Source organism: Coregonus lavaretus (genome assembly GCF_964263955.1).
Source record: "Coregonus lavaretus genome assembly, chromosome: 36".
Taxonomy (NCBI): Eukaryota; Metazoa; Chordata; class Actinopteri; order Salmoniformes; family Salmonidae; genus Coregonus; species Coregonus lavaretus.
In genome coordinates, this window is record NC_140023.1 from 25,553,953 (window position 1) to 25,564,797 (window position 10,845).

The window sequence follows — 10,845 nt, forward strand, 5'->3', positions numbered from 1 at the left end:
CGATTATTTAGTTATCCTGACTCCTGCCAAATCATTTCACAAGCGAAGTCAAGCTGAAGATGGAAAAATAGAGACTGTTACGTTTTCTCTCTAGCTAGTATTGTTGTGATGCATTCTTTCTGATACGTCTTTATCCTTGTTTTCACTAGTTACCACAGCCACAAAGGCTGTATCGTAAAAATTCATGAAAACAAAAATGTGCTTTTTGGTCTTAATTTAAGACTAGGTTTAGGCATAAGGTTAGCAGTGTGGTTAATGTTGGTGTTAAGGTTAGGTTTAAAATCTGATTTTAAAAAATATTTTAGAAATAGCCATTTGTGGCTGTGGTAACTCTCCACTCCTCCCCTTTAAGAAAACAAATCTTGTATCCGGAAATTAATAAACTCGTGATGTCAGGAGGTAGCTAAGCATCCAGATAACTAGCTTGCTAACTTGTTTTACGGATAAGATTTCAACTGTTTTGAAATGTCGATAACTACATAGTTAGAGACATTTTCATTGACAGAAATGTGATTAGTAAAGCAGACGAAAATCGGGTGATTTAACCGCAAACATGGATTGCTACGAGTTTAAGGGATCCAGCAAGCATCATGACTGAGTGAGTTAAGATTTGTGCTAGCTACTGATCGAAGACCTTCTCTGCCCATCTACCAAGCTCTGTAGACATGATGCGAGTGTTGGAACAAGTGGCAGATTTCGGAGACTTTACTAGAGGTACGGATTTAAACGAGTATCTAAAACAGATTTATTCAAATAACAGTAGTTGCAAAAGTAATCTGTCAGATGTGCGCGTGAGTCCAGATGGACGACACATTCATGTCATTCTCCGCAAACCCAAGGCTGGTCTCATGACTTTTGACAAATATCAGAGACCGCAGCTGATCCAGAGCCAAAAGCACCTAGATTTGGGGCTGACTCGGACTGTGCCCATTGTGGATATTGTGTATTTTGACGACGACAACAACAGAGAAGGGGGTGTTGCTGTGCTAGCTGTCATATTCGAGAATGGAAAAGCAGAGTTTTGGAAATTTCTGGAACTCAAAGGGGGATGGCATCTCCTGCACACTGCGGACCTCTGCAACAGTCCCCGGGCTAAAGTCATCTCTGTCTCGGCCAGTCCGAACTACATCTTCTGGTGTGAGGAGAGGCCTCTATCAGAGAGCTCCTCACCTGTCAACGCGACCAACAACTTCAGGTACTGCATCTGCAAACGGACCTATGAGGTGGGGGAAACAGCTGTCAGTTTAGATGGCGTGAAAATCGCTCTGCACAACAACCCCCGCTACAACGTCATCAGCTCAGGTGAGAATGTTTACCTGCTACCTGATTTGAAAGACAAATCCACCATGGCCCTCTCCAAATTCTTTCTCACGTGGTCCCCCCAGCATGACACATTCAGAGTGAGCAGCACCTGTAAAGGTACTCTCCTTCGAAAACACTCTCCCTCTACTAAAGAATCCGACTTTAAGAGATTGGTAACAGACTGCATGGGGTACCTATCAGCCCTTAACCCCCCAAAAATCTATGGCTACTCCCCTACTGGCAGTGGAGGCCTGTTACTACTGCTCAGCACAGGCTGGGTCAGTCTACTACAGAAGGATGGGGTGTTACGACAGATCTACAAACTAGCTGACAACTGCCTGGCCAGCAGCGGTGCCCATAACAGCCTGAACGTGTACCAGGACACCCTGGCTCTGACCATCGGACGGACCCTCTACCTGATTGACACTACGTGTGGCGTAGAGCTGGAGAAGATAGCCCTGAAGAGAGAGGGGCTGCTCTACGGGACCGAGAAGCAGGCACCACAACTGCTGTCAGAGACCGGCCTGTTTGTGGTGATGCTCCGGGAGGGGGACCCCCAGGGCCACGACTCCGACCCCGAGCAGAAGGCCCCGTCCCTGGGTACGGGGGAGAGCATCAGCCCCGCAGCTCTACTGGTAGAGGTAGTGTTCGAGGAGGCCTGTAAGTATTACCAACAGAGAAGTCTCAGCAGCACTCAGCTTACTGTGGAGAAGTTAAAGAGAGGAGGGATGTTCCAGGCTCCTATCTCTCTGGCCAACATCGTCAGAGACTACCTCCAGAGCGGGGAACAGAGGGGAGTGGAATTATCCCAGAGCGGTGCAGGGGGAGGCGGGGGAGGGCAGGAGAAGCTGCTGGGGTCCCTGGAGGCTGAACTGAAGGGGCTGGTCTCTCTAGAGGAGGTAAAGGGGGGATTGGTGAGGGGGAAGGAGGGGGAGGTGGAGGAGGTGTGTGAGAGTCTAGTGCAGCAGGAGGTGGGGAGACTCCTCTTGTCGTCAGAGCTCGACCGAGACTCTCTACGCTACCTCAACTCCATCTTCAGCCTGTTCCCCGGTCAGGCCTGGAGGGCCACGCAGAGCGCTCTGCAGCTACATTGCAACGGAGAGGGCTCTCTGTCCTCTAAAGCACCCCCAGAGGTCTGGAAGACTGTCCTCAGCCCCGTACAGGCCAATACTGTCCCCGCAAACCTGCCCTACACCAATGGCAACAGCCAGCCTAAACACAAGTCACCCAAACCTTGCTCCAGCACCAGCCCTAGTTTGAAACCTAGCCCCAGCCTTAGCTCCAACTCCAGCCCGACTGCCGCTAACTCGGCCATGCCCGTCTTCGAGCTCCTGTGCCACTCCGTCTTCCGCTTCCAGCCCAGCTGGCTGCCCAGGTTCCTGGAGCTAGCCGAGAAGCAGCAGACCTCGGCGAGCTTGGGGATGGGTCTAGGCTTGGGTGGCTCCACCTGGAGATACTCTGGAGGTAGGGGATCAGCTGAGAACGGAGAGAGCCTGCCCCTGTATAAACGCGCCCTGTCGGCTCTGCCTCTGCCCGGCCCCGGATCAGACCTGAAACAAGACCCAGATTATGAACAAAACCAGGACTTGGAGGTGGATCTTCTCCTGGTGAGTGGTAGACCCAACGCGGTCCTCCAGGCTCTGAGAATCTTGATGGGGAGACGGCAGTGGGAGAGGGTCACCGAAGTGGCCCAGAGGTTCTGCAGGCAGAGTCCCTTACTGAACAAGGATATCTTTACCACATTACTGTATGAGGTGGCCCAGCATCGAGACTTGGATCCATACCTAGACCTCCTATGGGCTCTGTGTCCTGAAGAGCTCACAGTCACGGCCATACTCAACATGGTGCTGAAAAATATACCCTCATCATCCTCCTCCTCAAATGTCCCTCCCTTCTCTTCCTCCCTCTCCTCTTCCTCCCCATCCTCCTCTACCATTGCTGATCCCCAGTCCAGCCAGTTGACCATTGGGTTGTTGAAGCCGTTGCTCAGTAGAGTTCTACAGAGAGAGACCAGGCCCAACCAACGGTATGCTGACATCCTCCAGTCGCCCTCGTTCCCCCCTCCCACGCCCCCTCGCCAGGCTAAAGGACTGCCCAGGGCTACCACCGAGTCTAGCATAGGCTTAGCTCAGCAACACAATCATGATGTCATCAGCAACACGGTGGCCATCTTGGATCAACACAACACTTCTAAACACAGGACTGTTCCCGGGGGCAGGGTGACCTCACCTCCTTACCCCGTCTGAGAACACACACACACACACTTGACTCTCACCACAAAACCCCCGTCTGACTCTCCCACAACCTGTCAAACCTTATCCTGCTATACCATAAACACACACACACACTGTCTGCTCTGTACAGAAAATAAGAGCTCTATGGACATTCCCAGCCTTACTAGGTTGGGGAGATATCTTCATGTTACTCTACTTGATGTGCAGTTAGCTACGAAAACCTTTTAACAGCCAAAGCATATGAGTAAAAAGAACTGAAGAACTATTAATACCAGTATTTACATTTCTGTTGATTGATGTGTGGTAGTGGGTTGTTAGATTGAAATTGGTTTAATCTGCTATTGAACAGCATTAAACTAGCATCTCTTCAGTGCTTCCTCTACACTGGAGCAGGGCTGTGCCTGAACAACTCGGCCAACAAAACAAAATGTCCTCCTTTTAGGCAGGCTTTATATTAGTTTATGTGCTGTTGTCAATCATAGGCAGATGAATGGCCATAGCTGACAGCTTACATTCCGAACAAAATATCACTTTAAAGTTATTCCAGGTTATTAAATTACTACTAAATCCTACCATTGTACATACCTCTCTTCATTTTGTATTTAAAAATGTGTATATATACGTGGTGTTATTTAAGTATTGCGTGATCAGGAATGCACACAGAGTAGAATGCTAACTAAGAGTTGCCTTGCATTTGATACACTTAATCGAAAGAACATTAATAGCCTTTTATAAACTGGGTGGTTCGAGCCCTGAATGCTGATTGGCTGACAGCCGTGGTATACCACGGGTATGACAAAACATTTATTTGTACTACACTAATTACGTTGATAACCAGTTTATGATAGAAATTAGGCACCTCGGGGGTTTGTGGTATATGGCCAATATACCACGGCTAAGGGCTGTATCCAGGCACTCCGTGTTGCGTCGTGCAGAAGAACAGCCCTTAGCCATGGTATGTTGGCCATATACCACACCCCCTCGTGCCTTATTGCTTAAATATACACTGAGTATACAAAACATTAAGGACACCTGCATTTTCCATGAGAGACTGACCAGGTGAATCCAGGTGAAAGCTATGATCCCTTATTGATGTCACTTGTCTAATCCACTTCAATCAGTGTAGATGAAGGTGAGGAGACAGGTTAAAGAACGATTTTTAAGCCTTGAGAATGTGTGCTATTCTGAGGGTGAATGGGCAAGACAAAAAATGTAACTGCCTTTGAACAGGGTATAGTAGTAGGTGCCAGGCGCACCGGTTTGTGTCAAGAACTGCAATGCTGCTGGGTTTTTCACTCTCAACAGTTTCTTGTGTGTATCAAGAATGGTCCACCACCCAAAGGACATCCAGCCAACTTGACACAACTGTGGGAAGCATTGGAGTCAACATGGGCCAGCATCACTGTGGAACACTTTCGACACCATCTAGAGTCCATGCCCCGTCAAATTGAGGCTGTTCTGAGGGCAAAGGGGGGAGTGCAACTCAATATTAGGAAGGTGTTCCTAATGATTGGTATACTCAGTATGTATTGATGTTATGTGCATGTCACAGAGCTACCATTCTTGTCTGTAATATGGTAGAAACCCATTAACTACCCTCTTTTTATTTTATTTTGTCATCAAAATGTTAACGCTACAATGAACATTGTCATGTTCAGGTAGTGCCTCCTGTGCTTCAAAATATGATCTTCTATTTCGTGCCTACTGTACACAACCCGGATCTGTCAAATCGTCCCAGGTGTTCTACTGTACACAACCCGGATCTGTCAAATTGTCCCAGGTGTTCTACTGTACACAACCCGGATCTGTCAAATTGTCCCAGGTGTTCTACTGTACACAACCCGGATCTGTCAAATCGTCCCAGGTGTTCTACTGTACACAACCCGGATCTGTCAAATTGTCCCAGGTGTTCTACTGTACACAACCCGGATCTGTCAAATCGTCCCAGGTGTTCTACTGTACACAACCCGGATCTGTCAAATTGTCCCAGGTGTTCTACTGTACACAACCCGGATCTGTCAAATTGTCCCAGGTGTTCTACTGTACACAACCCGGATCTGTCAAATCGTCCCAGGTGTTCTACTGTACTTTAAAACGAACGATAATCGAAAGCTCTTTGTCAGTCATTGTGATACAGTTATCGGACCCTGATCCACAAACCTCTTTTGTTGAATGTTTATTTGTTTAGAATATTTTTAACCCTGGGCTTTAGGGGGTAAAGGTTTAATCTCTGGTACGTGACTTCTGCATTTAGTTTATGTTACTCATAAAGTCAGTCAACAGTCACTCTCAAAACTTAAACTACATTTTACTAAACTGTGTCTGTTTGACCATAACATTGACATAGTGACACCTTTTCCAGCAGCAGTGGAAAAAGCTATGGTGAAACACATTTATTCAAGAGATATACAGCTCTTCAGTAAAAAAGTATGTCAATTTTCTTCTAGGTGTAGATGAATATCACTTTCTACTTCTTAAAATCCTCTCTGCATTCTCTCTGTCTCTTTCCATTCTCTTTTTAGCCCTCTCTCCAGTCTCTCCCCTGTCCTTCTCTCTAGTCTCTTTCTTCAGTACCACCTAGTACATTCCTACCAAACTTCCCTGTAGAAGAGAGGTGACTCACTGTCTTCAAGCTCCTGTAATTGAATTTGGGATAACTCTGTTATGCCCTTAGTGGGGTTGGGATAGGCCCAACCCAAGGCATATCGCACACACACACACAGTGCAGACATACACACACCACGTGCACACACACACAAACTAGACACGCTGCACCAGGTCACATCTCCCTGCATGGGCCCGTTGACTGTAATGTCATTATAGATGTAAGACCCTCCTAACATTTTCTCTCTCTGTCTATCCACTGTGGCATTCTCTCTTTCTTTTGTTAGCATTCCCTGTCACCATCTCTGCTCTCTGTCTCCTCTTTCTCTCTCCTCTGATAGCATTCTCCCCCTCAGTGTTCTGCCACATGGTTTACACACACGTACAGACAGATGAGTAGCTACCCAATTGTCAGTATTATAGAACATCCCATTATTGTTTACTTGTCATGCCTGGGTTAAATGTTTAAGGCTGGAGATCAAACCTTGTACATGAAGCACAATGGATAAAGATGATTGTTTTAAAGTGCCTAAATTCTTATTTTCTAAAATTGTGCATCTATTTTCTGAAACCCAAAGCATGAATTATTCAGTTGCTTCGCTTTCCTAAGAGTGTTGTCAACATTATCCTGCCTTTTATTCACATCTTCTGACAGAAGATCGCTTTGTATTATGTCTTTTATTTTGTAGTTTAGACATTTTTGTGTTTCAACTGCCCCACAATCGAAAAAAGAATAAGGTTGATATAGTAGTCTATCAAAGTAATCAGACCAATTTATTTTTATAACTGACAATATGTAACTTCTTTACTTTAAATAGTAAAGTAAAACTTTGGAAACTTCTTCCGTTACTACAAAAATACTTTTAAAGAGCTTTAGCAAGCCTCACAACTTTACTTGCAAAGTTACCATCTAATTGTTTGAGATTATTCACTTCTGTAGTCATATCCAGATTTATACAACGGGTGGGTCTAATCCTGAATGCTGATTGGTTAAAATCACATTCCAGCCGGAGTCTATTCCACAAGTTACCACCGGCTAAATCTATGACGTTAAAATGCCTATTTACTCTGTTCCATCTGACTGCGCAATCCACTGTCTCATCAGCCCAGCCAGGCACTTTATAAGCTTGATCTCCACTATTAAAAGCATCTAGACATTATCTAACATTTTATTTTAGACTAACATTTAGTTTTCAACAGCGGAGATTTGTATTAACCTTGCTGTCTGTCTCACCGACATTTGCAACATTGTTTCAAATATTCGATATTCAAATTCGATCTCCAGCTGTCACATAGTAATGAACGTGTCGGGAGGAGACAGACAGGCAGGCAGCGTTTCTCAGCAAGTCGAAATCATGAATCAGCTGGCATCCTTTTTATGGATATATACAAAGAAATGTACATTGAAAAAAGGTCAAACGAAACGAAGTGCAGTTAGTTTGCACTCTTTCCAGCTTCAATTTGAAGTGATTGTTTTAGCTGTGTTGTTGGCTAGCTCCTCTGAACAACAGTGTCCTGACAAGTGTGAGCACATTTTCTATGCCAGGCGAAATCGCGCCTCATTAGCTTATTGTTATGGATGTCTCCAAATAAATGTAACTAAAAAACAGCTTATGCAAATGCAGCTACTTTGCTGTTATTCTGGCTGCACTTTTTGATGTAACTGTAAGTCTAGCCGTAGTTGGCTAGCTAGCAAGCAAGGGATAAGAACGTTGCCAGCCAGTATGGCAATGGAACATTTAGAATGATAATGGAGTTCTGATTATGTGCCAATATATCCTCCAAACACTGGCTTCTCGGGCATTATCACTGAAATACAGTGCCTTCAGAAAGTGTACATACCCTTGACTTATTCCACATTTTGTTGTTACAGCCGGAATTCAAAATGGATTAAATTGCTTTATTTTTTTTTCTTCTCACCCATGTACACAATACCCCATAATGACAAAGTGAAAACATGTTTTTAGACATTTTTGCAAGTTTATTGAAAAATAAATACAGAAATATCTAATTTACATAAGTATTCATACCCCTGAGTCAAAACATGTTCAAATAACCTTTGGCAGCAATTACAGCTGTGAGTCTCTTTCTGGGTAAGTCTCTAAGCCCGTGTCTAGACATGACAGTTCATGCAGCTTTTGTATTCTGATAATGGAGTTCTGATCATGGAATTCCGAACACCTCATCCGTTTACATTTAAATTTGTCCACCATGTCCACATTGTGTCCGTTCCCGTGCTATATTCAAATGCCAGTATGCATTCTATAAATGGTGGAATAGGCAGAATATGATAATACAACAACAACTGATGTCTGTAGCTACTACTGTAGCCAAGTAGCCAGCTAACCTCTAGTTAGTCAAGAAGCTAGCCATCAACGCTAAAGGGATTGCAAACAAGTTAGCATAACTCTAGCCAAACACGTTTTTTTATTTCTTCTAAATATTAGCTTGCTGACTAGCATTTATGAGGCCAGTAAACACGTTCCCAACCTCTTTGCGAGGCATTGGAAAACTGGACAGACTTGAGTTCCTTCAGAGAGCTGCTGCTCCTCATTCACAGCCTAGGGTCACATATCTGCTCTAAGGCAGTCACCACCACTGCTATAGATACAGCAGTCAGGACCATGGGATGGTGACCATGTGATGGTGTGTGTGTGTGAGATGGGGCGATGTGTTTTTCCTGATCACATGACTCGGCCAGGAAATACTGGTCGCCTGCTCTGAGAGCCAAAGATGAATTTGTTCTATGCCCAAATTCTCCACCCTTTTCCTTGAAGTGATTCAAGGAAATACCCCACATAGATTAAACAGCGGAGGGCTAGTGAAAGCATGGGTTATTACACCAATCCTATGCTTTTAAATCCATGTTGGGGAGTGCATACTAGAGTGAAAAGGGTTGAGAATTGGGATGCAGGATATGACTCATGAGATGCTGTGACTTGTGATGACATTCTGTTCTGTTTGTTTCACTGTGCATATGATGAGTATGTCCTAGCATATCCTAGTGTGTCGGGTGCACAGCATATGTCCTGGAGGGCCAAAATGTCTCTTGATTTTCATGACCTTTAATCACAGTCTGTGTATATTCTCTCTGGCCAATCATTGACATTGATTGATCAATAAGTGAAGCTTGTGCCAGAATTAAACTGAAACCAGTCGGATTGGATGGCTCAATGACTTTAATGGATGTATAAAGCTTTAGAATATGACAATAACAGAAAATCCCATTGACTAGTATCCTACTATTCAATCCAGAAAGGTGAATGTGCTCTGAAAAGGAAGTATTTTGATTATTTGCCTTTGCTCCATTTTGACAGGTGGAGTTCCCCTTTTTTATTGCCTGTTATCAAAATGTTTATTTTCCCATCGGCTGTGAAAAGTGTTCCATGTACAGTACTTTAGCCTTCTGTAGTGTTTAATTTTCAGCCACACAAATATAAAATGTTTGGGTATTTATGAATGAATGCAACATACGTGTGTTATTAAATCAAAGTTAAAACTTCAACATGGTCTCTGTTTGTTTGTGAATGTTTTCTATTTTGGAATATACTGTTTGATTGTATTGTATTTTGTCAGGCTATTTCTGATTTACGCTAACTGGTCGTTGTCTTGCCAAGCCAACAATGTAGTGTTTCTAACAGCAGAAACAGTCAGTTACACAGACGAACTACAGTAGTTGTGTCATTGGGTGCGTTCCAGATAACCATATTATGTGCAAGCTTGCACAGTTTACAAGATCATTATATCATAGTGCTGTGGTAAAGACCTGATATTCTACGCAGGCCTTAGAATGTGTCTATCTAGAATGTGCCCAGTATGTGTGTCAATGTGAGAAGTGCCCTTGAATGTTTTGTGAATAGTTCATCATCCTCACCATATGGCATGGCTCCCATAGGTTGTTCTGGTTTGTTGGGTCGTTGACATTGCCAACTCACTCTGAGTTACACAAACATTGTTGTTACCCTTTGTTTAAACTAGCCTGGTCCCAGATCTGTTTGTGCCATAGGAGTTGGCAAGATAGCTCAAACAGACCAGTCACAGAAATGGAGGAAACACTACATTTACTAGATGTATCCATGGCTTTGGATTTTAACCTCAATATGGCCATAGCCCTGCGATGACCAAATCTCTTTAGAGCTCTACACAGCCTTGTGTGTGAACAAGTCAAAGGATTAATGTGAATGCAGTGGGTTCAATGTTGTGTGTGTTTCTCCTGTGTGTTAACTATGAGAAGAATGACCTTACCGTGTTTGCTGAGCAGCGCCACTCCTTATTTGTCATGGCTATGGAACTGTGTGTGTGAGCGTCTCTGTTTTGTTTCACACCAGACAGGCAGGGTCCTCGGGTGTGCGAGAAGGGTCTCATCACGGATGGAATTATCACTAACTATGGAGAGGGGAGAGAATGGTGGGAGGGGAGGGAGGTGCACAGAGGACAAGGGTGGCGGAGACACCCACTAATTGTCTTGCGTCAGATTGTAGTCTGCACTCTCGGTTCGAGGATCCCCTGGAGTGATGCCAACAGCCTGAAAACAATGGGGACGCACTATCTCTGTGTTAGATAACCCTGCTGGGGATGGAGAGGGAGAGCAAGGCTGCTCCAAGAGGCTAGAACACTGCAGATCCGTCAATAGGTTCAAATTCCACCCCTGATACCCACGCTTCCATCCCCCACCTCCCTCTCTCCCCCATTGTGATGCTGAGAG

General features: G+C 44.6%; 1 protein-coding gene across 1 annotated transcript; it reads left to right on the forward strand.

Annotated features, from left to right (window-relative positions):
* Nucleotides 1-399: 399 nt before the first annotated feature.
* LOC311110933 (BLOC-2 complex member HPS6-like) lies at nt 400-4,108 on the forward strand. The gene has a single exon (XM_084153579.1). It carries the CDS (start codon nt 666-668, stop codon nt 3,546-3,548), a length of 2,883 nt encoding a protein of 960 aa, XP_084009705.1. The 5' UTR covers nt 400-665; the 3' UTR covers nt 3,549-4,108.
* Nucleotides 4,109-10,845: the final 6,737 nt, after the last annotated feature.

Excerpts from the sequence above, each read along its gene's own strand:
- LOC311110933 (XM_084153579.1), top strand. The coding sequence starts at position 666 with ATGATGCGAGTGTTGGAACAAGTGGCAGATTTCGGAGACTTTACTAGA.